Here is a 23,325-nt window from a genome sequence, read left to right as displayed (position 1 = left end):
TCCATCATCTCTACCCCTGGGGCCTTGGAACCCATTCATTTGCCTCTGCCCGTCCCTGCACCATACCCTGCCAGTAACTAGTTTGATCACTTGGGGCCATGTCCAGCTCCTCCCACTCCTGTCCAACCTCCTGTTCCCTAGAAGCCCCTGCAGGCCACACACTTCTGTCTATGCCTTTCAGTGTCCTGCTCAGTTTTAACTAGCAGCCCCCTCCTCTGGCGGACCCTTAGTCATGCTCCCATCGATGAGCTGACAAATCCCTGACCTCCCTGCACGAGTTGGCCTAACTTCCAGGTGCCCTTCTTTGGCCGAGTTCGCGCTCCAACCCAGACCAGACCCCATTCCTCCGTAATGGGTTTTACCCATCCACACCCTCTCCGGTTCGGACCTCGAATCCAATGAGTCTGATTAATTTCTCCCGCCCCTCCTTGGTCCTCCGTCCCCTCGCTCCATTGCGCTTAGCCGCCAGCAGGGGCGGGCGTCGGAGGCGCGCGGCGGGTACGGGCGCGCTGGAGGCGGGGGGCTGCGGGGGCGCGCGCGCGCGCGCGGGCCGGGCCTGCCCCTCCGAGGCGCCGTAGCGCGGGAGGGAGGTGGCGGCGCTGTGGTCTACCGGTCGGCGGGTCCGTGGGTCTGCCCGGCCGCCCGGCCCCGCCCTGCCCCCCGGGGCGGCTCGTCTCCATGGCCCGCGGCGGCGGCGGGAGGCGGCCCGGGGGCCGCGGGGGCCGCTGACCGGGGAGGCGGAAGGCGGCGGGGCCGGGCCATGGGGGACGGAGCCGTTCGCAGCCGCCGGATCCCGGAATCCAGCCGGAGCCGGAGCGGCGCCCCCTGCTGAGCCCCGAGAGCCGGGTGAGAGGGGGACGCGCGCGGCCCCCAGTCCGGGGCCCCGAGATTCTAGACCCGGCCCCGCGAGGGGTGCCCCGAGCGTGGCCCCGAGATCCCCGACCAGGACCCGGTGAGAGTCGCTAGCGGGCGTACCCCGGCCTGGCGTCACCCCACCCTACCCCCATCCCTCGAGTCTCCTCGCCCCCCTCGGGCTCCTCTGCCCGCTCCCAGCCAGCCTCCCTTATTGTCCTCGCTCACCCTGGCCTCGTGGCGTGGGGAGGCGCTCCTCGCTCCCCTTTCCTCGGCCCCTACCCCACATCCTCTCCTCCAAGCCCCCTCCCCGCCAGGCTCCACACCCACCCTGTCTTCGCTGCCTCCAGGTCTCGGGGTGCCACGTGTTCAGGCCACTCAGCCTTACAGCCCCGCCCAAACGCACCTCGCAGCCTGGCAGCCTGACCCAGAACCCCTGCCCCGGAGGGAGGGGTGGGAGTATTTGCACGTGGGTCCGGGTGTTGTGAGCTGCCCGGGAGCCCGTCTGTGTGACTCTGTAAGTGCAGGAGCGGCGGCTTTGTTTGTGAGTGCGTGACTCGCTGTGTTGCTGTTACTGTCACCCAGGCGTGTCTGTGACTCTGTATGTAGTTCTGTGTTTATCTGAGTGCAGGTGACTGTAGCTGGGACTGCGGGTGTCTGTGTGGTTGTGGGATGCTGTGTATCTGAGTGAGACTCGCCCTGCTCTCTAAGCACTGCCAGAAGTGCCCCCCGGAAGTGTTGCTGCTGTGTCGGACCCACAGTTAGAGCCATGGCCCAGGCAAGACCCTCTCCTAACATGCTGTCTCCAGGGCCCAAGCGTTCCTCTTTCCGGGAATCAGAACCAGCAGTACTGGGCAGGCCCCAGAGAGTTCATCCCAATCCTTGAGGTCTTATGGGAGGTGTGTCTGATGCCCCACCATGTATTTTGACCTCTTGCTCCAGAGGGAAGGGATTCCATAAACATCTTGTTCAAATTTGGGCCACCTGGATGCTGAGGGCCACTTCCCAGCCTGGTCCCAGATGGCCTGGCTTGCTTGCCACTGGAACCTGTCCAACCAAACCACTGCCCCCCATGTTCCCCAGAGGACTAAATGAAGTCTTGAGTACAAAGCGCTCTTGTGTGGTAAGTACAGTAAATGGTCTCTCTCCCCTAGACCAGGAGTCCTGGGTTGAGGATGCTGGCCTGTGGGGCGTTTGTTTTCTGGGGCACAGAGAACACATGTGGGTCTATACGTAAACGTGTTTCCTTGTTCAGGTATGAGCCAGCGTGAACTAGAGGTCACATGTCCACGTTCTTGGGAATCCATAGCGTGTGTGTGAAGTTGGGCAATAAGGGCACGTTACCTGAGTGTGAGGGTGGGTGAGGCTGTGCTTGTGAGTGTCAATGAGGATGAGGAAGGAAGGCGTTGTGTGAAGATGTGGGAGCAGTGAGTTGCCAGGGACTGCGTGTGTATTTGCAGGTAGAATGTAAGTCGAAGGGTGTGAGCAGGTAAGAATGTGAGCGGTGCGCAGGAGGTGGGTGGGTGGCCTAGCCCCTCTGGCCCTGACCTTCTGGCTCTGTTTCTCTCCTACCCGTGCTCAGGCCAGCAGCCGGATGCCCGGGCCCATTGGGCGGGCCGGTGGCCGCGTGCGGGATGAGCAGACTGCTCGGGGGGACGCTGGAGCGCGTCTGCAAGGCCGTGCTCCTACTCTGCCTGCTGCACTTTCTCGTGGCCGTCATCCTCTACTTTGACGTCTACGCCCAGCACCTGGCCTTCTTCAGCCGCTTCAGTGCGCGAGGCCCCGCCCGTGCCCTCCACCCAGCCGCCAGCAGCAGCACCAACTGCTCTCGGCCCAACGCCACTGCCCCCAGCTCCGGGCTCCCCGAGGCTCCCAGCGCCCGGCCGGGCCCCACGGCTCCTGTCCTGCCACCCTGTCCTGACTCGCCGCCTGGTCTTGGTGAGCCTGCAGGGTGGGGCTCGCCTCTAGGGGTGGGCAGGGGACTGGGGGAGTGGAGTCTTGACCCACGGGGGTGCCAAGAGTCTGGGTGTGTTGTCAGAGGGCTGTTCCTGGGGTTCCCTTGCCCACCCCAGGTGGAGGGAGAGGGCTGGTGTTGCTGGGTTCTGATGAAGGCCTGATTCCTGCCACCGTCCTGCCTGCAGTGGGCCGGCTGCTGATTGAGTTCACCTCACCCATGCCCCTGGAGCGGGTGCAGAGGGAAAACCCAGGCGTGCTCCTGGGCGGCCGCTATACACCACCCGACTGCACGCCAGCCCAGACGGTGGCGGTCATCATCCCCTTCCGACACCGGGAGCACCACCTACGCTACTGGCTCCACTATCTGCACCCAATCCTCAGGCGACAGCGGCTGCGCTATGGCATCTATGTCATCAACCAGGTGTGCTGCCTGCGGCCCCCAGGCTGGCCACCAGCCACCAGGGAACCTATGAGCACCCGTGGGTGAGGGGCCCACATGCCTGCTGGTACAGCCATGGGGTTGGGGGCATTCGTGGCTGCTTGTCTGCCAGTGGTTGTGCGGACACGTGTATGTATGTCTGGGGGGCATGTATATGTCATGGCGTGTGTAGGCAGGTTTGTATGTGCATTCAGGGGAGTGCACGTGTGTTACTGGTGGTGTGCACACTGCCTGGTGTGTGCATGGCCTCGATAGGGGGTGAGCGCCATTGTCTACCCGTGGTAGGCCCCATCCACGGGGGTGGCGGCTTAGGGTATGCTGGCTGTGAGATATGGAGGGCCCCGAGCAGAGGAAGAGTTAGACCTGAAAGAGGGATGAAGTCTGCCTTAGGGCCAAGTGCTGAGCACAGCTGAGATCCAGGAATTCAGCTCAGGCTCTGAGCCCTGCCATGGGCCTGGCTGGGGTTGGCTGCTGGAACCTGGAGAGGATCTGATACAGGCCCTCCTCCCCACAGAGAAGTCCCAGACGTGAACTTCGATCCCTTTAGACTCCAGGACAATGGTGTGTGACTGGAGTCAGGACAATGGTGTGTGACTGGAGTTGGAGCAGGGGACAGTGGGACCACCAAAGGGCCTGGTCCAGCCCTGGGGTGGGAAAGCGATGATGGAGATGGGTCTTGAGGGATGAACAGGCATCAGCTGGCGGAGGGACTGGAGGAGGCAAGCATTTTATGTAGAGGGACCTGGAGGCCCCAGGCCCCAATGAGAGAACTGGTCTCATGTGTTCAGGAACTGTCCGCTGAGGGGTGGGGTCTAACATGTAGGGTGGGTAACAGAGATGAGGTTGGAAGAGCTAGTGGAGGCCAAATCCAGAAGGGTCTTAGGAGGCATCTTAAACAGTTGGATTCTAGCCTGAAAGTGATGGGGAACCATTGTGAGGTTTTAATGAGGGAGTAATGTGTGTGTGTGCTTATTAAAAAGATTGCTCTGACTGCCTGTGGACAGTGGGATGGAAGGGGAGCCTGGAGGCAGGGGGCCCGGTTGGGAGGAGGCTACGATGTTCAGGAAGGAGGTGGTGAATTGTGCATACAAGTCGGGCAGGAGTCGTCTGGGTGAGGGGAGAGGTGTGACACATGTATCAGGGAGTAAGGTAAGGGAGATGCCGGGACATCTTGAGGGTTTCTGTCTTGACTGTTGGCAGTGTAGATGCCTGCGCCTCTGAATGAGATGGGAACATAGGATCTGGGCCAGGTCTGGGGGAGAGTGCGAATCTGAATTCTTTTTTGCATGTGATGAATTTAAGTGCCTGGGGGAAGTATAAGAGGAATGTTCAGCAGGCAGTTGGACAAATGAATCGACCTAGGAGTGAGGTCTGAGGTGGAGAGGGATCTGTGAGCCACCAGTACACAGATGATGGTCCCTAAAACCAGCAGTGTCAGCCTGCCCAGGGGGCCTGGGAGCCGAGAGGAGAAAGCCAGAACATAAGGGAACGGGTGGAGAAAGAGAGAACACAGAGGCCACACGGGTTGGCCAGAAAGGTTTGAGGAGACCCAGGAGAGCTTGGTGTCCCAGGAGCCCAGGAATAAGCGTCAAGGAGGGAGCGTGGCAGCTGCATGAGCGCTGCTGGGGGAGTAAGGAAGGATGTAGACCAAGAAGCGTCCAGTGGATTTAGCAACAAGGTGGGCCCAGCGAGAGCCATTTCAGGGGCCTGGTGGGGGCGGAAGCAGATTGCAGTGGGTTGCAGAAGGAATCAGATTTGACAAAATGCAAGTAGCCAATTGGAGACAACTCTCGATCAAAAAAAACCCCCTCTGCTGAGAAGGGAAGGCAAAAGGTAGGGCGGTGGCTAGAGGGAGGGCTTTCTTTGGATGGGAGAGAAATGAGCATGTTTATGAGCCCTGTGGGAGAAACCTAGGGCTCTGGGGTGGTGAGAGAGGTTAGGAAGGAGTGCCAATGAGCCAGGAGAAAATGGATAGTTGCTCCAAGGGCTGGTGGGAAGGTTCAGGGCAAGGAGAAAAGAGAGCAGGTGGGGCTGGGTCGTTCAGGGTCCAGGGGAGCAGCTTCCACCCCCTTGGGCCCAGGCTGGCTGGTGAAGAGGAGGGGCTACTCCTCCTCTCCTTCCAGAAGGTCCCACTTGAAGACCAGGAGCCTCTCTGGCTCCAGCCTGGAGATCATGGGTTGGATCAGGGGGCTCAGGGGCCAGCCAGCTCCTTCCATGGAACCCTCCTTGCTCTGGCCAGAATTTGGAGCTTGCGGCTACATGGCCAGGAGGCTGGCCTCAAGGAGACCTCGTCCCGCAGCCCATTTCTCGGGGAATCCGAGGCTCACTGTGCTTATCATTTTGTTGGGGAGACAAGTGAATTAAGCCTGGTCCCGTCCTGGTCCCAGAGGCTGCCCAGGGAGTTGGATGTGGATCTACATGAGCCAGAGGGGACAGGTGGCTGAGGCTCAGTGGCTCAGTCCTTGTGGTCTCTGCATCTTAGATGCTGGTCATTTGGGGGCATTTTTTGTTCATCTCACTCTGTGACGTGCTCAGTAGGGAAACTGTGTGCTCAGGGCCGGTCATCTCTAGGATCCGCACCAGCAGAGAGAAGACGCCTGGCACCAAGGACAGGGCCACGTGGCATGTTTGAAGGAATGAATGAAAGGAGAGCTCTAAATTGTCACAGCTGGAATGGACCCTGGCATAAGTGAAGCGCACGGGAGGAAATGATTAATTATACTGGGGCGGGGAGGTTTGGTGACGGAGGCCTTTCCAGGCATGAGTTTGATAAGCAGAGAAGGAGAACATTCCAGGCAGAGGGAACTGCTGACACCGAGGCCTCGAGGCAAGAAAGAGTCTGGCATGTTCTGGGGTCCTGGAGGAATGTAGTACAGCTGGGACTCAGCATCTGAGGGCAGTGGCCAGAGAGAAGGTGGAGTCAATTTCTGAAAGGCCTTGCAAGGCCAGGTCCAGGGTAAAGAGCTGGCCTTGATCCCTACAGTCTGGGGGCCCCGGTGGGGCAGGTGGGGTAGTACTAGGCCCACAGGGACCGCTCTGGACGGTGGTAAAGTGGCAGGTGTCTCCGAGTCTCAGGCCCAGAGCTGACCCGTCCCCTCCACCAACCCCAGCACGGTGAGGACACCTTCAACCGGGCCAAGCTGCTCAACGTGGGTTTCCTAGAGGCACTGAAGGAGGACGCCACCTACAACTGCTTCATCTTCAGTGATGTGGACCTGGTGCCCATGGATGACCGCAACCTATACCGCTGTGGCGACCAGCCTCGGCACTTCGCCATTGCCATGGACAAGTTCGGCTTTCGGTGAGGGCTCCCTTCTCAGGTGGACCCAGGCCTCCCCACCCTACCCAGGCCATCGCTCCCAGCCCCAGTGGCCCACTTGCTGCTGGGCCTCCATCAGGAATCCCCTGGGGCCCCTCACTGATGCCTGCCTTCCGTGCCCTAGGCTGCCCTATGCTGGCTACTTTGGAGGTGTGTCGGGCCTAAATAAATCCCAGTTCCTGAGAATCAATGGCTTCCCCAACGAGTACTGGGGTTGGGGTGGTGAGGATGACGACATCTTCAACCGGTGAGTGGGGACAGGGTAGGGAGTAGACTGGGTGCTTGAGGCGGTGGGTGGGGGTGGGGGGGCGCAGACCAGGCGGGGCTCTTCGCCCTTCCTGGCGCCTGCTCCAGCCCGGCTGTCCCCATCCCCAGGATCTCCCTGGCTGGGATGAAGATCTCGCGCCCAGACATCCGCATAGGCCGCTACCGCATGATCAAGCACGACCGGGACAAGCATAATGAGCCCAACCCTCAAAGGTGACCCCCAGCGCCCTCGACCCCAACCGCCCCGGCCCCTTACTCCGTACAGGTGATGTCCCAGTGCCGCTGATCCCCAGAGGTGATCCCAAGGTCCCTGACCCTTGACTTCTAGAGATGACTCCCACCACCCCGATCGCTGTACCCCAGTCCCCAGCTCAGCCTCACCCCATCTGGCTCTCACCCCTGGCCTGATTCCTAGAAGTGACTGAAGTTTAAAGGCAGGGCTCAGATCGTCACTGAGCAGCTTGCGTTCCGCTCGGTGCCCTCACAGACCTCACTTGTGCCAGAACAGATAGGATGAGAGATAGTGGGCCCAGGGCACAGCTCCAGGGCCTGCAGACCCAACAGAGGTGGCCCGAGCAATGTGGGGTGGTAGTGGAAATCATTGCTGAGCCTTCTGAGATTGGAGTAGGTGGCTGGTCTCTGAGGAGGAAGCAACATTGGTGTCTGATGCGGGGTGGGAGAAGTGCCTGAGGGCATGTGAAGTGTAAGGGCAGGGGGCGGGAGGGTGCAGAGCAGTCAGTCCCAGTCCCGGCTGGATAGCCCGTGTGGAGTTCATTCTAGGCAGGGAGGCCGGCAGAGGCAGCACAGGGTGATCAGGGCAAGGTGCTGTCCTGGCAGAAGAGGGAGTGATGGTGGGAGGCTTCCTGGAGGAGGTGATGGTAAACTGGAGTTTGAAAAGAGTTATTCATTCTACAAATATTTGTCACACACCTACCCTAGGCACAGTGCTGTATTCACCAGGCTGATGGAGGAGGCCAGTCTGGATAAAAGGAATAGTATGTGTAGGAGTCTGGAATGTGAACGTCCATTGTATACGCTGAGAGTCTGAAACTCTTCAGTCTGGAGGCTGGGAGTGACAGGAGAGGGGGTCTCTGCTGATCCCAGGTTGGGAGTTTCACTTTTGTCCCAGAGGCGCTGGGGAGTCATGGAAGGGTTTTCAGCGGGGAAGGGGCAGGACCAGATTTGGGTTTGGAAGGGTCACCCTTTGAGTCTGAAGAAGGTGAAGGGCTGGCAGAGCTGCTGGGTGGAGCAGGAGGAAGCAGACTAGGCCCAAAGGAATTGACGGAGCCCAGGGGGCATGTGGGGGTGACGCTGCCATGCCCACACGGGACGGTAGGTATGTTCTGCTCTGAAGCCAGTGTGTCAGAGTGGGGTGGGAGGCGGCAGCACTGATGTAGGGTTGATCTTTGGCAGAAGCGTGACGCATCAGGCGTCCAGGGAGCTGATGAAAAAGCAGTTCAGATTAAAACCATGGTGAGCAGGGAAAGGACCACAGGCTGGGAGAAGAGGTGCTTCAGGGCATCTGAGGGAGAGCGCTCAGTGTTGGGGTGGCTCTGGAGAGCGATCTGAACTGAGCTCAGGAGGACTGGGAGGATCAAAACAGTTGGGATGGGGGTGGGTGGAGCTCTGGAAGCACGTGCCCGGGGGCTGTGGTCCTGCTTCAGGAATAGCGTGTCTAGGTGCCATCCTCAGTTGTGATGTCTGCCTTAGGTGGGGGAGTGGCATGATAGCAAGATGTTTCTGGCTTAAGGAACTCTGTGGATGCCGGTTTCATCTACCTAGTTGCTTTTGCCTCAGATCTAGGAGTTCTGGATTCTTCTTTCCCTCACCCTACATGTCCGGACCATCAGCCGGTCACATCAGTGCAACCCCCCAGACATATCTGAGCTGGTCCACTTTTCCCTTTACCTCTGCCCTAGTGAGGCCTCTGTCCTCTTGCCCGACAGGTTTTCTGTCTTCCCTCTTCTGTAGTTCATGTTCCCTGGCCCTCCCTCTCCCAAACTGGGCGAAAAATCCCTCAGTGTCTTCTCACCCACAGAATAAAAAACTGCTTCCTCTGACTTACAGAGGCCTGCCTGTACATATGCTCGAACCTCCCAGCTAATCTTACTCTGATTTTTCCCCTTGGCCCGTTAAGCTCTAGCCACTCAGCTGTGCAAATTCTCATTTCCAGTGTAGGCTCAGCATGTGCTGTTACATCTGCCTGGAATGCTCTTCCTCTGCCGTCAGCCTGATGGCCCGCACGCACCCCTTCCATGGCAGTCATCCTGGTCTCCCTCTCCTGTCTCCCTTAGCACGCTGATGTCTTCCTTGTCTGTTACTTGTCTTCCTTAGTGGAATAGACTTGCCACGAGAGGAAGGACCTTGCTGTCCTGTTCATGGCTGTGACCCTGGTGCTTAGAGCGTGCCTGGCACACAGGGACTGCTCAATAAATAAATGGTGAAGGAGTGACTAAACGATGAGGAACGGAGAAGATGGCACAGAGAGGATGGGTGTGAGGAGTAAAGATGATGCATACAATACAGGACACGTTGCATCTGAGGTACCTGTGGGGTGCCCTGTGTCTAGGTCTGAGATGAGAGAAAGATTTGTGAGGGTGTTGTGATTCTGGACTCACGGGGGTGAGATCTCTTTTTTGAGGGTAGTTGCAAGAGCCAAAGGGCTCCAGGCAGGTGGAGGGGGTGACGAAGAGAACCGTATCACCCCAGGAAGAAGCCAGGATGGCGTGACCCTTGGCCCCAGTGATCTCGGTTGGGTTTGGTGGTGAGCCCTGATATGGACCCACTTCCATCCTATCTAGGTTTACCAAGATTCAAAACACGAAGCTGACCATGAAGCGGGACGGCATCGGGTCAGTGCGGTACCAGGTCTTGGAGGTGTCTCGGCAACCGCTCTTCACTAATATCACAGTGGACATTGGGCGGCCCCCATCATGGCCCCCTCGGGGCTGACACCAATGGACAAAGGCTACCAGTGCCAAGGATTGCCTGCCAGAGGACTGACCTACAGCCTGGCTGGTGGCTGCTCTGTGACAGATCCCCCAGGACAGAGACTGTGGGCTCTGTTTTCTGAGGGTCTTCAGTAGGCCCCCCAGCTACACCTGGAAGTTTCAGAACCTACTTCAGGGAGCTTCTGTCCTGGGCAGGCCCCTCAAGTGTGGCCCTCTCTGGGGTCAACCGTTCTTCCTGCTCCTCCCTCCCCAGTTCAGCCCCCCTCACTGTCAGGGTTGGGCCAGCCCCTGCACTGCCTCGCTGAGTGGCCTGGGCCAGGTCACTCCACCTCTCTGTGCCTCAGTTTCCCCCCCCCTTGAGTCCCCTAGGGCCTGGAAGAGTGGGAGGTATGACTAGGGGGCAATGTCGCTTCCAGGGGGAATTCTCAGACCTGGGGATCCCCCATGCTCCCAGGGGAGGGGAAACCTTTTTCACTCAACATTGTAGGGGGCAAACTCCGGTGCACCCCCTGCTGAGGAGCAGCGCCAGGAGGGGACCAGAGTGGGTGCTGTGTCGCTGCCTGGGATCTTGGGGTCGGGCTTTGCATGGGGGCGGATGGGGCTCGGATCCGCCGCCCCTCTCAGAGAGAAGGCAGTAGCCCCAGGGCCGGCTCGTGTTTGTACATTGCACAGAAACTTGTGTGGGTGCTTTAGTAAAAAACGTGAATGGAGCAGCCCCTTTGTCTGTTTGGGGATGGGGATCTGGATCCCTAAACCCAGACACGGAGTGTGTTATGGGAGGGCCAGGGGGAACCAGGACAGCCTATCGGTCTGGCCCAGGCTGTCCTAGTTCCCCAGGCCCCTCGAAACGCTGTGGTTCGCTAGACTTCCGCCGGCTGGAAGGAAAAATGTTTACCCTGCCCGCTGCCTCCCGGCCAGAAGAGACAAAGAAGTAATAAACCCATTGGGCTCAGATTTCTCGGTTCTTTCACCTGCCCTGAAGCCGAAAGGTGCTTGGAACCAGGGCGGTGTGGATGGTTCGCACTCCAAAACCACCTACCACGGCTGTGGATTGGGCTTCACGAGCCGGCACCACCCTGGAATGGGCGGGGGCGGGGCTTGGGGTAGCGGGCCCCGTTTCCCGGGTGACGGTCGCGCGGAAGGGGCGGGGCTAGGGACCCAGTCCCGCGGCCTGGCTCCTGGGTCCCCGGCCACGGAGAGTCGGCCAGTAGCTGGGTAGAAGAGACAGCGCCAGAGATCGGCGGCTCTGGACCGGGCAACTCTAGTCGTGGGGACGGCCGGCAGAACGGGGTGGGGCTGGGGAGAGGCTGGCCCGAGCGACAGGCTGGGGGCGTGGCATGTGAGACCAGGAAGGGGCGGGGCGTGCGTGGGCGTGCCTGGCCCTGGGAGACCCCAGTTCTCCGACCTGCTGTCCCGCAGTCCGCGCGTTGTAGGGCGGCGGTGCGGACAGGCCATGCCTGGGGACTCCCCGCCGCTGTGGGAGCTGGTGGAAGAGCACGTTCCGCTCCCGGAGCGGCCCGAAGTGAAGAGGATTCTAGGGGAGACGACGGTGGACCTGAGCCTGGAGCTGCGGGCAGAGGTGGGGCGAGGGAAGGTGGGCCCCACTCCAGGCCTACCCCACGACTTGGGTGATTTCCTCACCTCATCCGGGTCCCTGGCTCTGCCCGGTAACTTTCGAGCTCTTGTCGGATCTCACTGTCCGCCCAGCCCTCTCCAGTTTAACTCTGCCCTGCCCCTCACTCCCCTAACTTCTCCCCCGCAGTCGCAAGATGTCCCAGCTCTCCTTGCAGGTGGTGATGCTAAGATCACTGCTCCGAGAGGCTCGGTCCTTCCAAGCCCCTGGTTCGCGCCCCACCTCTGACCTCTCCTCCCTTCTGGCACCACCGCCCCTCCTAAGAGACCTCATGCGCCAGGAACTGCGGCAGCTGCTCCAAGGTCTCCGCCGGAAGGCCATCTGTGAGGGCAGGTTGGAGCCTCAGACCTGGGGCTGGGCCCTGTCCCCAGAACTCAGATGGGCTAGCCCTGAAACTGACAAGGGGCCAGGGTCGCCTTTCCTGTGGTTCCCTGGAAGGAGCCCCTGAGTGTCCCCCGTGTGCACCTTCTGCAGGGACCAGACCCAGGCTTGGGTCCAGTATAGCCCCGGGGTCCTGTGCTTTGCCTTGGAGGAGCCCAGGCGTGATTTGCCAGAGCAGGGGATATTCCGCCTGAGAGCTGGTGAGCCCAGGTATAGTGGTAGGAAAGGAGGGGTCTGTTCCCGCTTGGCAGAGGCCCCAGCCCCCTGGCGGGTCCCACCTGCCGGCATAGAGGAGCTCCTGGTCTGGGACTGGATACTTCAACAGCCACTTGTTGTAGGGATCAGCACATGAGGGCTGCAGGCCCAGGAGACATGTACCAAGCCTGGAAGCTTGGTTTGATGTGGGTCTTAGAGCATGAGGGACAGACTTCCAGACAGATAAAAAGAGAAGGGCTTTGCAGGAAGAGGGAGTGCTACACACAGACATGGGTGGAAGGAAAGTCTTCATCCAGTGGTCAGTCGTTCCTCCGGCCTGGAGAACAGGTGCAAGGGCTGCGCTAGAGAGGGCTGGGGACTGCACGAGATAAATGAGCAGCAGCGTGTTCATCACCGAATGGCAGCACCTAATTTGTCACACGTCCTTAGGAAGTGGGTGATGTCCCCATTTTGCGGATGAGGAAACTAAAGCTCAGAAAGGATGACTGATTTGTCCAAGCTCACACACAGTGGAGGGTGGCAGAGCCCATCTGCAAACCCAGGCTCCAAAACTCCCCCTCTTAGTACCATCTTATGTTGCCTTTGTGAGAAAACACACAAAATTGCCTAGGAGAAATGGCATTTGTGTCCTGAAGGCCTGGGGCGAAGCAACATGGGAGAGTGATGTTGACTTCATCTGCCAGCAGCTGTCACACGGACCTCAGCATCATCAAGGACCAACTGAACGTGTCCCACGTTGACCAGGTTGCCGGATACCTGCGGTGAGGCCCCTGAGTGTGTGCAGTGGGGGTCAAGACAGGGAGGGTGGGACGGGGGATGCATCCTAACGTATTGGGGCTCTGAGGAAGGAGGAGGGAGGCAGCATACCTGATGGGGAGACCCAGGAGAGTAGGGCTGAGAGGTGGAAGGGGCAGGTTGCTGGTGAGGTTGCTGCCAGGAAGTAGCCAAGTAGGGATGCCAGCAGGGGCCTTGGCCTGAGGACTTTTATCCTGGGGTGTGGGAGAGAGATGGACCACAGAAGAGTCATTTAAACAGGGGAAGGGCTGTGATCTGGGGGAGAATGGAGGCAGGAGGACTTGCAGGCCCAATACTGTCATGGAGAAGAGAGAATGGGGCCCCCCAGCGTGGGTGCAGGGAGGCGGGCAAGGAGAGGACACATCCGCCCAGGAAGAGGCCGGTGGGGCTGCAAGGCCGTGCTGGGATTGCACTTGAGCAGCAGAGGGAGAGGTGGGCTGAGAAAGGAGGGCCTAGAGGGAACTCCTGGTAAGGCTGGAGGCAGGGTCTGTGTGGCGGACTCTGCTGTGACTCGGGCCTGCAGCACTGCTGCCGGTGCCACACTCCCCCATGTCCCAGGGCCCTCCTGGAGGAGGAGTGTCACAAGTTGAAGAGGGAGATTGCCATCCTGCAGGTGAGTGGCAGCCCTGGGCCTCCCCACCCCCAGAGCCTTTCTGCTGAGCCTAGACACACCCATCTCTCACCTGGTGTGTGAGATCCACATACATGTGTGTCTGTGTGTGTATGTGTGTGCAAAGATTGTGTGAGTCCTCTGTCTATTTCTCCTGTATGCTCACTTCCCGTACGTGTGAATCCAGATTCTGGTTGAGTCCCTAAGTCCAAGGTCAGCACTTTTAGATTAACCTGCTGGATTTGCCCCTGGTCTTTTGCCTCCTTCTCTTCCCCATGTCTGGGTTCGGGCCTGCCACTACCTTGCCAAGCTCAGCTTTGCAGGGAGGCTGGTGTTCCTCTCAGGAGTGTCCTCAGGTGGCTGGGATGAGGAGGCTGCACTGGGTGGTTCCTGGGCCCCACCCTGGATCTCTTGGCCTCTGCATCCTGCCCCGCCCCTGCCGTAAAGCTGGGCACTGAGCCAGCTCTCCCTGCAGCGCTGCCTGGAAGAGGAGTATACAGGGGCCCCTTGGCCCTCTGAGGCAACCCTAGAGCCCACCCTGGCAGGTGAGGACCCTGAGCAGGCCCCAGAGCACCCAGCCTCCTGTCCCTGTCCCGCTTTTGTACACACACCCTGGAATTGCTGAGCGCTGTGTCTCAGCTAGACCTCTCCTCCAGAGCTAAAGGAACAGAAGGCAGCCATGCAACAGGAGCTGCGGGCACCTCTGAGGCCTTCCCGTGTCTCCCCCAGTCACAGGTAAACCAGAGCAGGTGGACAGCTGGACGGGGTGGGCTAAGTGTCAGGCCATGGCCCCCTCACAGCTACTCCTTCCTGTTCAGGCTGCGGCCCTTGGAGTCCTCCAGCCAGGGCCTCGGACCACTGCCTTGCCTCCGTGGGGCTGCTGGAGTTTGGGCCAGGCCTCTCCAGTGCCACCTGCCCTCTCCTCCTCTGGAGCGCTGCCCCAAACCTCAAGGCCTGGCTGCCACCTGCCGCTGGGGACGGAAGCTTCAGTGCAGCCCCAGAAAAAGGCCAGCTTCCACTCCGATGTCCATTGTGGCACCCCAGGCCCCAACCTGAAGGGCTGGTCAGGAAGGAGACTTCCGCTTCTGCTGGAACTCGCCCTGTCTGCTGCTGACACCTCTCAGCTGCTGTGGCCCAGCCCACTTCAGATCTAGTCTTGGATGAGCCCTCACCAGGATTCCAAGGCTGTCTGTCTCTCTGGCCCTCACCCTACCCCCTCGCCTGGTCCTTGGTGTCTGGTCCTGACCATCACAGCCTTTGGCCTTTCTCTTCCCAGGCATCCCTCAAAGGCCTGGCAGGAAGAGGTCTCATCCCAGCCCTGACTCTTGTCCCCATGGGGGACCCAGACAAAGCACAGCAGCAGCTCAGAGACAGGAATAGAAATTTCATTAAAATCTATGGACTTTAAAATCCTAGTGGTGCACGGATGGGCAGGGGTGGGCGGCGCACCGTTATTGCTACAGAGGATTAGAGGCGGCTCTTCCGGGGTTGTCACTGCACAGAGGGGCACAGAGGACGGACAAACGGATACTGCAGGGCTTGGGGGAAGGAGCTCTGGCTCCAGAGAGGGGGTGGGGCACGCCGGCTGGAGCCATTTGGCACATGAACAAGGGCAGCCCGTTTTGGGAAGACTGGGCCTTTAGCCTGGCCGAGGGAGGGCAAGGGGGTGTCATGTAGGGTCCCCTTCCCCAGGGCTCTGGGCTCAAACCTCCTGCTGAACATCACCCCACCCCTATCCCCCAGAAACGAGTTCTTTGGGCAGGCTGTTGGGTCATGGGCCTCTGCTGGCTGGCCCTACAGCCAGTGCTGGAAGGCAGAGACCCCAGAGCAGCTGAGTGAGGTGCAGGCAGGCCTGGAAGACAGACTGGGCGCGAGGCCAAGGGCAAGGGGGTGGCAACCACAGATAATACAATTTTTACAAAAATAATAACACAGACAAACAGGGCTGGGGTTACAGCCTGACATGTAACACTGCACAGCCCCCTAGCCCCTTACCCTGCCTCCAGGTAGGAAGATCCAAATCTGCCTGGGCAGAGGCTGGGGTCTGCTCTGGGGTCAGGAATACTGGTCAGGAGGCTGAAGGCTCGGGTAGGGGGACAGGTAGGGGGCCCACCCAGAACCTTAGCTCAGGGCAACGTGTGGGGGCATCAGAGGCCACATAAAGTCCAGCTGCCTCCGGGGACCTGGCCTGAGACCCCTCCAAAGTGCTTTGGGCCCCCCAGCAACCCTCCCATCACTCACGCCCCCCAGCTGCCATCTTGGCATCCAAAGGACCTGTAAACACTAGGGACACGAGCACGAATGACCACGCTAGCAGTGGTGGCCAAGGTGACATGAGCCGCCCTGGTCAGGGCGTGGAGGGGCAGGCGGTGACACCTGTCCACCGCCTCCCCAGTCTCTGTGGCGGGAGCACGGGGCGGGGGTGGGGCACTCCCCCGGCAGTTGTGCTCATATCCGGGAGTCCTGCAGACGGCTGGAGCCGTTACTGCCCACCGTGGGGATCTGGGCCTTGTCCGGGTGCAGCGGCTGGACCTCAAGCCCGTCTTCAGGAGAGGGTGGAATGGTGCAGGCATAGCGCCCCGTTCGGTGCTCCAGGAGGGCGGGCCCCCAGTCTCTGCTTGGCTTGGTTGCATTTTTCAGACGCTGCAGGAGAGGTAAGCATGGTTGGGGGCGGGGTGGGCACGGTCATCAGAAGGGAGCCCTGAAACCCCGTCCATCCACCCCCTCCTGTTTCACCTGGCTGCCCCCTGCCCCCACCCCTCACCTGGAGGAGGGTATCCCCATCTGTGAGGCAGAGCTGGTACAGGGCGTAGAGTGGAATGCAAATGACAGAGGACAGAGCCATGAGGAAGCCGATGGCCACAGCCCAGCCTGGATACTGGTAGTGGTTGTAGGTAATTGGCTGGTACTGGATCACCGTGAAGATGAGAATGAACTGCAGAGAGTGGGGGACGGGAGTGGGCGTGAGTCCTGCCCAGCCCCACCCAGGCCTCAGGCCTCCTATCTGCACCCTCTCCCTCCCTCTCCATTTTCCCAAACTAGAAAGGGGCATTTTGGGGAGGGCGAGGGTGACGTCAACGTTTGGGTAGTGGAAGAAGCTGATGGAACCAGGGGTCCAGGATATGATGGGCAGGTGGCTACGGTGGAAGGGGAGAGGCCTGTCTTGTGCATAATCCTGAACCAGCCAGGGAGCCATTCAGCTGCCGTGGCCCTCGGAAGTCAGTTCTGCTCAAAGACTCGCAATGGCCCTGCATTGCCTGCTGAAGCAAGGCCAAATCCCTGGCCTTTGGGGCCTTCTCCACCTCACATCAAGACCTCGGCTTATCTCTCTGGCCTTACTGTCTCAGTGTCTCTGCTACACCCAGTGTTTCCCACCCTTCTTACTATGGAGGATCCTCTTTTGCATCTTCCTCTGTCAAACCCTATTCAAATGCCACCTCCTTCAAGAAGCCTCCACTGATTTCCAGTCTCCTCTTCCTGAAAGGGCTTTAGTGGCATTTTTCATCTACTAGGCATTTTATGGGTGTTTCTGCCAGACCTGGGAGCTCCTGGGATTGCATCAGCTCTGGGTCTCCAGTGCCCAGCACAGTGTCTGGCACAATCTTGTGTGCTGTTCTGAACTGACTTATGCAAGGAGGTGGGAGTAATGGGGGAGAGGAAAGGGCAAAGTCCTGCCAGTCTGTGGCTGTGGAGACAGTGACAGACAGCCTGGGGAGGCTCCAAAGGCTAGAAATCATGAGTGTCACGCTGGGGATGCTCTCGGGAACTGCTTTGGAAAGAGATGAGGGACATGGGAAATAAAGCCTAGGGTTCCAGCAACGAAAAAACTAAAGTTAGCAGAAAGATGGGCAGGTGGCTCACGGGCCACCCAGAGGAGCCGGGGCAGTGGGTGCCACTTGCCAGGAGGGCTCAGCATCCACCTTGAGCCCTCAGCTGTGTCCTGGAGCTCAGGCCCCTCCAGCCTTCCGGGTGACCAAATTCTAGAAGGCAAGACCCATATCCATTCAGGGGTGGGTGGGCCCTCCTAGAACGCTGCACACAGAGGAGCTTAGAGCAAGTTTTCTGAATGGAATTAGATCCTGATCTAAGGTGTGCATAAATTCTTTAAAAAAAATTTTTTTTAAGCTTTTGGCCACATCCCACAGCATGTGGGATCTTAGTTCCCTGACCAGGGATCGAACCCACGCCTCCTGCATTGGAAGGCAGAGTCTTAACCACTGGACTGCTGGGGAAGTCCCAATAAGTTCTTTATTTGAGCTGATAGAAGGATGGAGTTTGTAAAAAAAAGACCTTTTCAGCAATATAAAGAAGTAAAGCTCCCAAAGAAAACCAACAGCCCAGAAACACGTGTCCACAGAGCCTGGCATCCTCACCTGAAGGTGACTCCAGCCTGGCTTTCTGGGCACAGAGAGGGCGCTGCTGGCTTTGACTCAATCTCACGGAGACACTGGACCCAGGGCCCTTCCTGCCTCCTGCCCTGCCTGGGCGGTGCCCTGGGTCTCCAAGCAGGGCGGCAGCCTCCTGGGAGCCGTGGAGGATGAGCTCCCCTGGGGCACTTCCTGGGCCAAAGCCACAACCCTCAAGGGCACGGCGCTTGGCTGGCATCTACCCTCCCCTCCTCCCACCACTTACAGGAGACTTCCGTTGCTCCTGTTTCAAAGCTGGGCCGGTGGCCAGAGCTGGTGCCTGCGCCAGGCTCGGGAAGATCCCACACCCCATGTGACAGAGGCCTCAGCCCTCAGGGGCCTTTTATTCAGAAACATGAGCCAAAGTGGAAATCCGGTGCTGACCTCTCTGTGGCACACAGGAGCTGGCATGACGGGGGCATGACTCTGGACACTGCCCTGGCCACTGGGCTGACCCCTCCATCACTCAGAGATGGCCCTGCCTCTTCTTTGTGGAGGGACCATTACACTAGCAAATCCCTTTTGCCCCCCACTTCTCACCCTGAGCATAAAGGAGCAAAATCAGAGGGTTTTTAGTCCATAGACCACCCCTCCTCCTGCACTTGTTTCTAGTGTAGCATGGGCCCAGCACACAGGCTCCAGATCAGACTACCTGCTTTGCATGAGGGCTCTGCCTCTTAGAAGCTGTGTAAGCTTGGATCAATTACTTAACATTTCAGTGCCTCAGTTTCCTCATCTGTAAAGTGGAGAGCATAACGATATCTTGGAGAGTTGTATCACATGACTTAATATATGGTTCCCGGCCACAGTGCGAGTTCCCTCCACCATTTCAGCTCCCTGATGGGAGTTTCCCAGGTGTTGAATACTGGTGGAAACCCAGAATTCCCCCTCCCAAGCCGGCCCACTCCAGTGACTGGAAGGCTTATGAGGGTGTCCCGGATCCTGAGCTGACATCTGACTTGTACAACCTGCTTCTGCAACGTGCATTCACACTACATACCCCGAGTTCTCTGAGCACCTCGGCTATCAGGGACTGGAGACAGGAGCTCAGCGTGGCTGACGGAGGGCCGACACCAGTGTCAATCATGGCCCGAGGCTCCTCTGGGAATGCCAGGCGGGAACACCAGGGAGGGAGGGCCGGCTCTCAGCTGCTGCCAGCCTGCTTTCCCCTTCCGAAGCTGGGCGCTGTCTTAAATAAAGGCCCCTGTGCTCCCTTCCTAACCCAAGGCCAGGGCCTGGGTGGTTCTGAGTCTCCACACACCTGTCTGACTCTACGCAACCTTGCTCGGACCCCCAGTGGCCAGATCTGAGGGTGTGGAGCCTCCATGGGGAGCTCTGGCCAGATGGATGGGCTCTTGCTCTCCCTTTGCTGGTTCCCAAGAGAAGGAGGCTGGCCACAGGGCAGCAGGGGAGGGACCACTGGGGAACTTACAAAGATGATAGCTGGAGAGACGAAGCGCCAGCAGATCTGGAAGAAGAGGGGCGGTGGGAACCCCAGCATCATCTGGATGTCCTGGAAGTAGTTGTGGTGCCCTGGAGAGAGGGAGGTCAGCAGGCCCGCAGGACAGCGTGGGCAGGCCAAGGGCCGGGACACGGGAGGCCAGGTAAGCTTGGGCACTTACCGTAAATGTACATGATGGACATGCACATGATGCAGGAGATGACAACCAAAGAGAAGCTGGCCGCGTAGTTGTCCATCAGCAGCAGCCAGTAGATGCCTGCCTGCGGGCCAGTGGGCAGCTGAGTCCAGGGTGCCCGAGGCTACACTCCCCCCTTGTTAACCCCCACACCCTGGCAACTCCGGCCCAGCCTTTCCCTCGGTTCTTACCTGGCTGGTGAGGGGGATGCCCAGCAGGAAGCCAGCCACGGCCACACCCAAGGTCACATAAGTCTTTTTCTGCAGGATCCACTCGTTCCCTACCTCATCCACAATGGCCGTGACCAGCGTCTCTAGGAGGCAGAACTGCAGGATACAGCCATCAGAGCAGGGGCCTGACCTCTGCCCCTGCCTCCTCCCTCCCCAAGCCACAGGCCCATGTCCTGCACCTCGTACCTGAGTGCCCAGCCCCAGCAAGATGAGCATGAAGAAGAAGAGCAGGGACCAGAGCGGGGAGATGGGTAGCAGGGTGAGGGCCTCAGGGTATGCCACGAAGGCCAGGCCAGGGCCGTGGTCTGCCACGCGGGACACGTCCACACCCAGGTGATTGGCCATGAAGCCCAGGATGGAGAAGATGACAAAGCCGGCATAGACGCTGGTGGCACAGTTAGTGATGCTGATGATGACACTGTCCCTGATGGGGAGGAAAACAGGTAGAGTCAGGACACGCAGCTTAGTTCCTCCTGCCCAATTTGGGCCAAGAGACGTGGAGACAGAGAAAGTTCTAGGAACAAAGGTGCCCCCAGTCTCTTTTCTGGTCTGCTCTGGGCCGCTTTAAGTGGGCCTGAGGCTCCTGAGTCCTCACAGACCCCTGGGGCATCACTGTCTTCACCTCTTCTCTCTTCTGCCAAAGCTCTCTCCGTTCTGCAGTGACTGGACCCGGACCCCATGTTGCCAGGATCTCAAGGCCGTGAGTGGAAGGGAGGGCCCTGGTGGGCCAGGAGGCTGCACTGGACCTGGTGGGTCTGGGGGAGCCGGGGTCAGGCTGCAGGGAGGGTAGGAACTGGGGGCAGCCCCAGGGCTGGAAGGGAGAGTCTCACCGGTAACAGTTGTTGTGGAACTTGTTGTAGGAAGCCATGGTGATGAGGCCGCCCCACGCGCAGCCCAGCGAGTAGAAGATCTGGGAGGCGGCATCCCCCCAGACCTGTGGGAGGGATGGGCCGGTGAGGAGCTGTGGTCAGAGGCTGGCACCTCCCTGCCTCTCCCCGTCCCTCTAGGCCCCCCTCCGTCCACAGCCCACCTTGGCCTCCAGGATCTTGTCCCACTGTGGGGTCAGGTAGTACATGATACCCGTGAGGGCTCCTTCCAGGGTCACGCCACGGATGAACAGGATGGTCAGCACCACGTAGGGAAATGTGGCCGTAAAGTACACCACCTGGGTGCGAGAGGGGCCCCGCTGGACTCCTTTGGGCTCTTCCTGCCCCCTCAACCGCCACTGGTCCTCCGGTCCTCTTCCCCTCCCACATCCTCTCATCACTCCCCGCCCCACCCCTCCACACACAAAACCCAGGTAGGGGAGGCAGGATATCTCTGGGTGGGCACAGACCCTGCTGGGGGAGGGGTACTTACTTTCCCTGAAGACTTGACCCCTCGGATGAGGCAGAGGAAGACGACCACCCAGGAGACACCCAGGCAACCAAGGAGGGGCAGTCGCACCTCCCCGAAGTTTCCGATGTCATCTGACAGCTTCAGCACATAGAGCCTGGAAAGGGGATACTTTGTCACTGATGGCCAGCCCCGCCACCCAGCAACAAACTCCCAAGGCCAGGGCCCAGCCTGGCAGCTCCCTCCTTTCTCACGAAGTCCCAGAAGCCGGCTGATGTGAGATGGGAGCGTCTGTGAGGCGACAGCCCCGGCAGGCCCAGTCCCCTCTGCCTGCTTCCTCTCCCAGGACCCTCAAGGGCACCTGAAGGCCACACCCTGGTCCTGGGCCAGACTCTTCAGCCCCTGGGTGTGGAGGTCTCCCTGTCCCTGCTCAGACCCAGCCCAGGCCCTTGCTTGTGTGTTTCTCCCTTCCGGAACGCCCTCTCCTCCAGACTAGACATACCCTATCTGGCGTCACCTCCTCCAGGAAGCCTTCCGTGATCTTTTCACCCACACTAGTCCTCCAGCTCCGATGAACAGAGGGAGGCAGTGGAGGACTGAGTAAACATGGAGGCTCCAGAGCACGCCCAGACTTGAACCTACGTATGTGTGGCTCTATCTGGCGCCCTATGCCACGTCAGCTGTGCTCTTTCAATCAACTGGACGTTTATGTGCCAGGCCCTTGCTAGATGCTGGGCATATAGACCTGGATCAGGCATTGTGGGTACTTCTGGGAGGAGTGTCTCAACCCCATGGGGAGGAGCACACTGGAAGTCTTCCTGGAAGAGGTGAAGCTTGAGCTGAAGTTTGAGGGATGGGGAGGAGGTGGGTGAAGAGGAGTGGAAGTGTATGCCAGGCTGAGGGAATAGCACGCAGCAGGACAGGGGTCAGGAACCAGCACAGCCCCGCCTGGGCATGTCAGTAGCTCAGGAAGGCTGGAGGAGAAGGGGGAAGGGAATAAAGAAGGATGAAGATAGGAAGGGACCAGACCAAGAGAAGCTGCGAAGTCAAGGCTGAGAAGTTTGGATTTTATTCTGAGAACAATGAGAAGCTTCTGGAGAGTTTTTAGAAGAGCACTCTCAGGGTCTCTCCTTGGCTCAAAACCTTGCAGCAGCTCCCATCTCTCGCCATGGAAAAACCAGAGCCCTACATGATCCAGCACCCCCGAACTGCCATCTCTCGGATCTCCTCTCCTCCTGCTCTCCCCCTTGCTCACTGCTCCAGCTGCACTGGGCTCCTTGCAGTTCCTTAAATGTGCCGGGCATGCTTCCACCTTTGCACGTGCTATTCCCTATTTGGAGTACCCTTTCCCCAAATCTCCACATGTCCACATGGGTGTGAGACCTGTGCAGGCACACAGGACCCCATGCTTAGAAGGGCCTTGTGCTTGGTTTCATGCCCGGCCATTGTCATCTTGCAATTCTTAATTCATTTGAATGAGGGGCCCCATCTTTTCATTTTGCACTGGGCCCCACAAATTATGCAGCTGGGCTTGTCCAAGTGGCTTCCGCCCTCTTTACTTCCTTCAAGTCTTCACTCAGGTGTCCTCTTTGCAAAGGGGCCTATTCTGGCACACCTGATTAAACCTGCCACCCTGGCCCCAGCCTGGCACACCTTACCCCCTTCTCTGCTATATTTGCCTCCACAGCACATCTCTTTCTAGCACACTGTACATTCTACTATTTAGTTTGTCATCTGCCCTCTGAAGGCAGGGGTTTTTGTCTGTTTTGTTCGCTGTTGTAGCCCCCAGTGCTTAGCACAGTGCCTGGCACAGAGCAGTGCCCAATAAGTATTTGTTGAATGCATGAATGAATGCACGTCATGGAAGATGGACTGAGAAGTATAAAGGGGAGAACCTGGAGGGGGACCGGCTTGGTTGTTGGAGTTGTCCAGGCTAGAAGTGATGAGCAAGAGACAAACTCTTGAGCCTCAGTTTCCTCATCTGTAAAATGGGCATCATAACACCAACCTAGGATAATTTGTAGAGAAATTTAGGTAAATACAGGCTCCTTTCTTTCCCTTCTTTCAGCAGGGTCTCTCAGCGTAGCTCATAGGCTGTCCTCTAGTCTTAGCTATTTTTACTTTTTTTTTTTTTTTTCCAAATCAGTTCTCAGACCTCATGACAACATGTTCAATGCCTTGCGATGGGTTGTCACTCCGGCCCCTCATGGGACAGTGTTGCCAGGCCTGGGACTTGGTGTTTGCTTGGTCAGCCTGCCTGGCTGTTAAGACTTGCAAGCACCTTGTCCTGCCTCTGCC

The 23,325-nt window shown here is 58.9% G+C and overlaps 3 protein-coding genes across 22 annotated transcripts in view; 2 read left to right on the top strand and 1 right to left on the bottom strand.

Moving 5' to 3' along the window:
* The first annotated feature begins 587 nt into the window (after positions 1-587).
* B4GALT2 (beta-1,4-galactosyltransferase 2) lies at positions 588-10,738 on the top strand. 2 transcript variants are annotated; one of them, XM_059083041.2, is made up of 7 exons: positions 588-952; positions 2,435-2,790; positions 2,994-3,229; positions 6,358-6,548; positions 6,691-6,813; positions 6,942-7,046; positions 9,635-10,738. In XM_059083041.2, the coding sequence occupies exons 2-7, from the start codon at positions 2,487-2,489 to the stop codon at positions 9,783-9,785; spliced, it is 1,110 nt and encodes a 369-aa protein (XP_058939024.1). In that variant the 5' UTR covers positions 588-952; positions 2,435-2,486; the 3' UTR covers positions 9,786-10,738. The 2 variants fall into 2 exon arrangements, with proteins under 2 accessions (XP_058939024.1, XP_058939017.1); XM_059083034.2 differs by having other exon boundaries at positions 741-846.
* A 59-nt stretch (positions 10,739-10,797) lies between these two features.
* CCDC24 (coiled-coil domain containing 24) lies at positions 10,798-14,829 on the top strand. Its single transcript, XM_059082975.2, is given in 11 exon segments — positions 10,798-10,867; positions 10,870-10,997; positions 11,000-11,175; positions 11,177-11,363; positions 11,575-11,750; positions 11,892-12,008; positions 12,698-12,775; positions 13,368-13,422; positions 13,895-13,964; positions 14,076-14,154; positions 14,238-14,829. Coding segments are annotated over 11 exon segments (1,374 nt in total). The 3' UTR covers positions 14,476-14,829.
* The window catches only part of SLC6A9 (solute carrier family 6 member 9), a 31,589-nt gene continuing 23,052 nt past the window's right edge, over positions 14,789-23,325 (bottom strand). For 15 of the 19 annotated variants that reach the window (XM_059082862.2, XM_067009343.1, XM_059082876.2 and 12 more), the window contains 9 exons: positions 21,052-21,184; positions 20,723-20,857; positions 20,523-20,626; positions 19,879-20,116; positions 19,654-19,788; positions 19,448-19,547; positions 19,258-19,358; positions 16,184-16,354; positions 14,789-16,062 (listed from right to left, as the gene is read on the bottom strand). In XM_059082862.2, the coding sequence (XP_058938845.1) occupies positions 15,868-16,062; positions 16,184-16,354; positions 19,258-19,358; positions 19,448-19,547; positions 19,654-19,788; positions 19,879-20,116; positions 20,523-20,626; positions 20,723-20,857; positions 21,052-21,184 (1,312 nt within the window). In that variant the 3' untranslated portion in view covers positions 14,789-15,867. The remainder of the gene's footprint in view (positions 16,063-16,183; positions 16,355-19,257; positions 19,359-19,447; positions 19,548-19,653; positions 19,789-19,878; positions 20,117-20,522; positions 20,627-20,722; positions 20,858-21,051; positions 21,185-23,325) is intronic. The other 4 variants (XM_067009330.1, XM_067009338.1, XM_067009320.1 and 1 more) reach the window with 1 other exon arrangement.

This window comes from Kogia breviceps, chromosome 1 (genome assembly GCF_026419965.1).
Source record: "Kogia breviceps isolate mKogBre1 chromosome 1, mKogBre1 haplotype 1, whole genome shotgun sequence".
In the NCBI taxonomy this organism is placed as follows: Eukaryota; Metazoa; Chordata; class Mammalia; order Artiodactyla; family Physeteridae; genus Kogia; species Kogia breviceps.
Note: the sequence above shows the minus strand (reverse complement) of the source record. Positions and strands in the feature narration are given on the sequence as shown.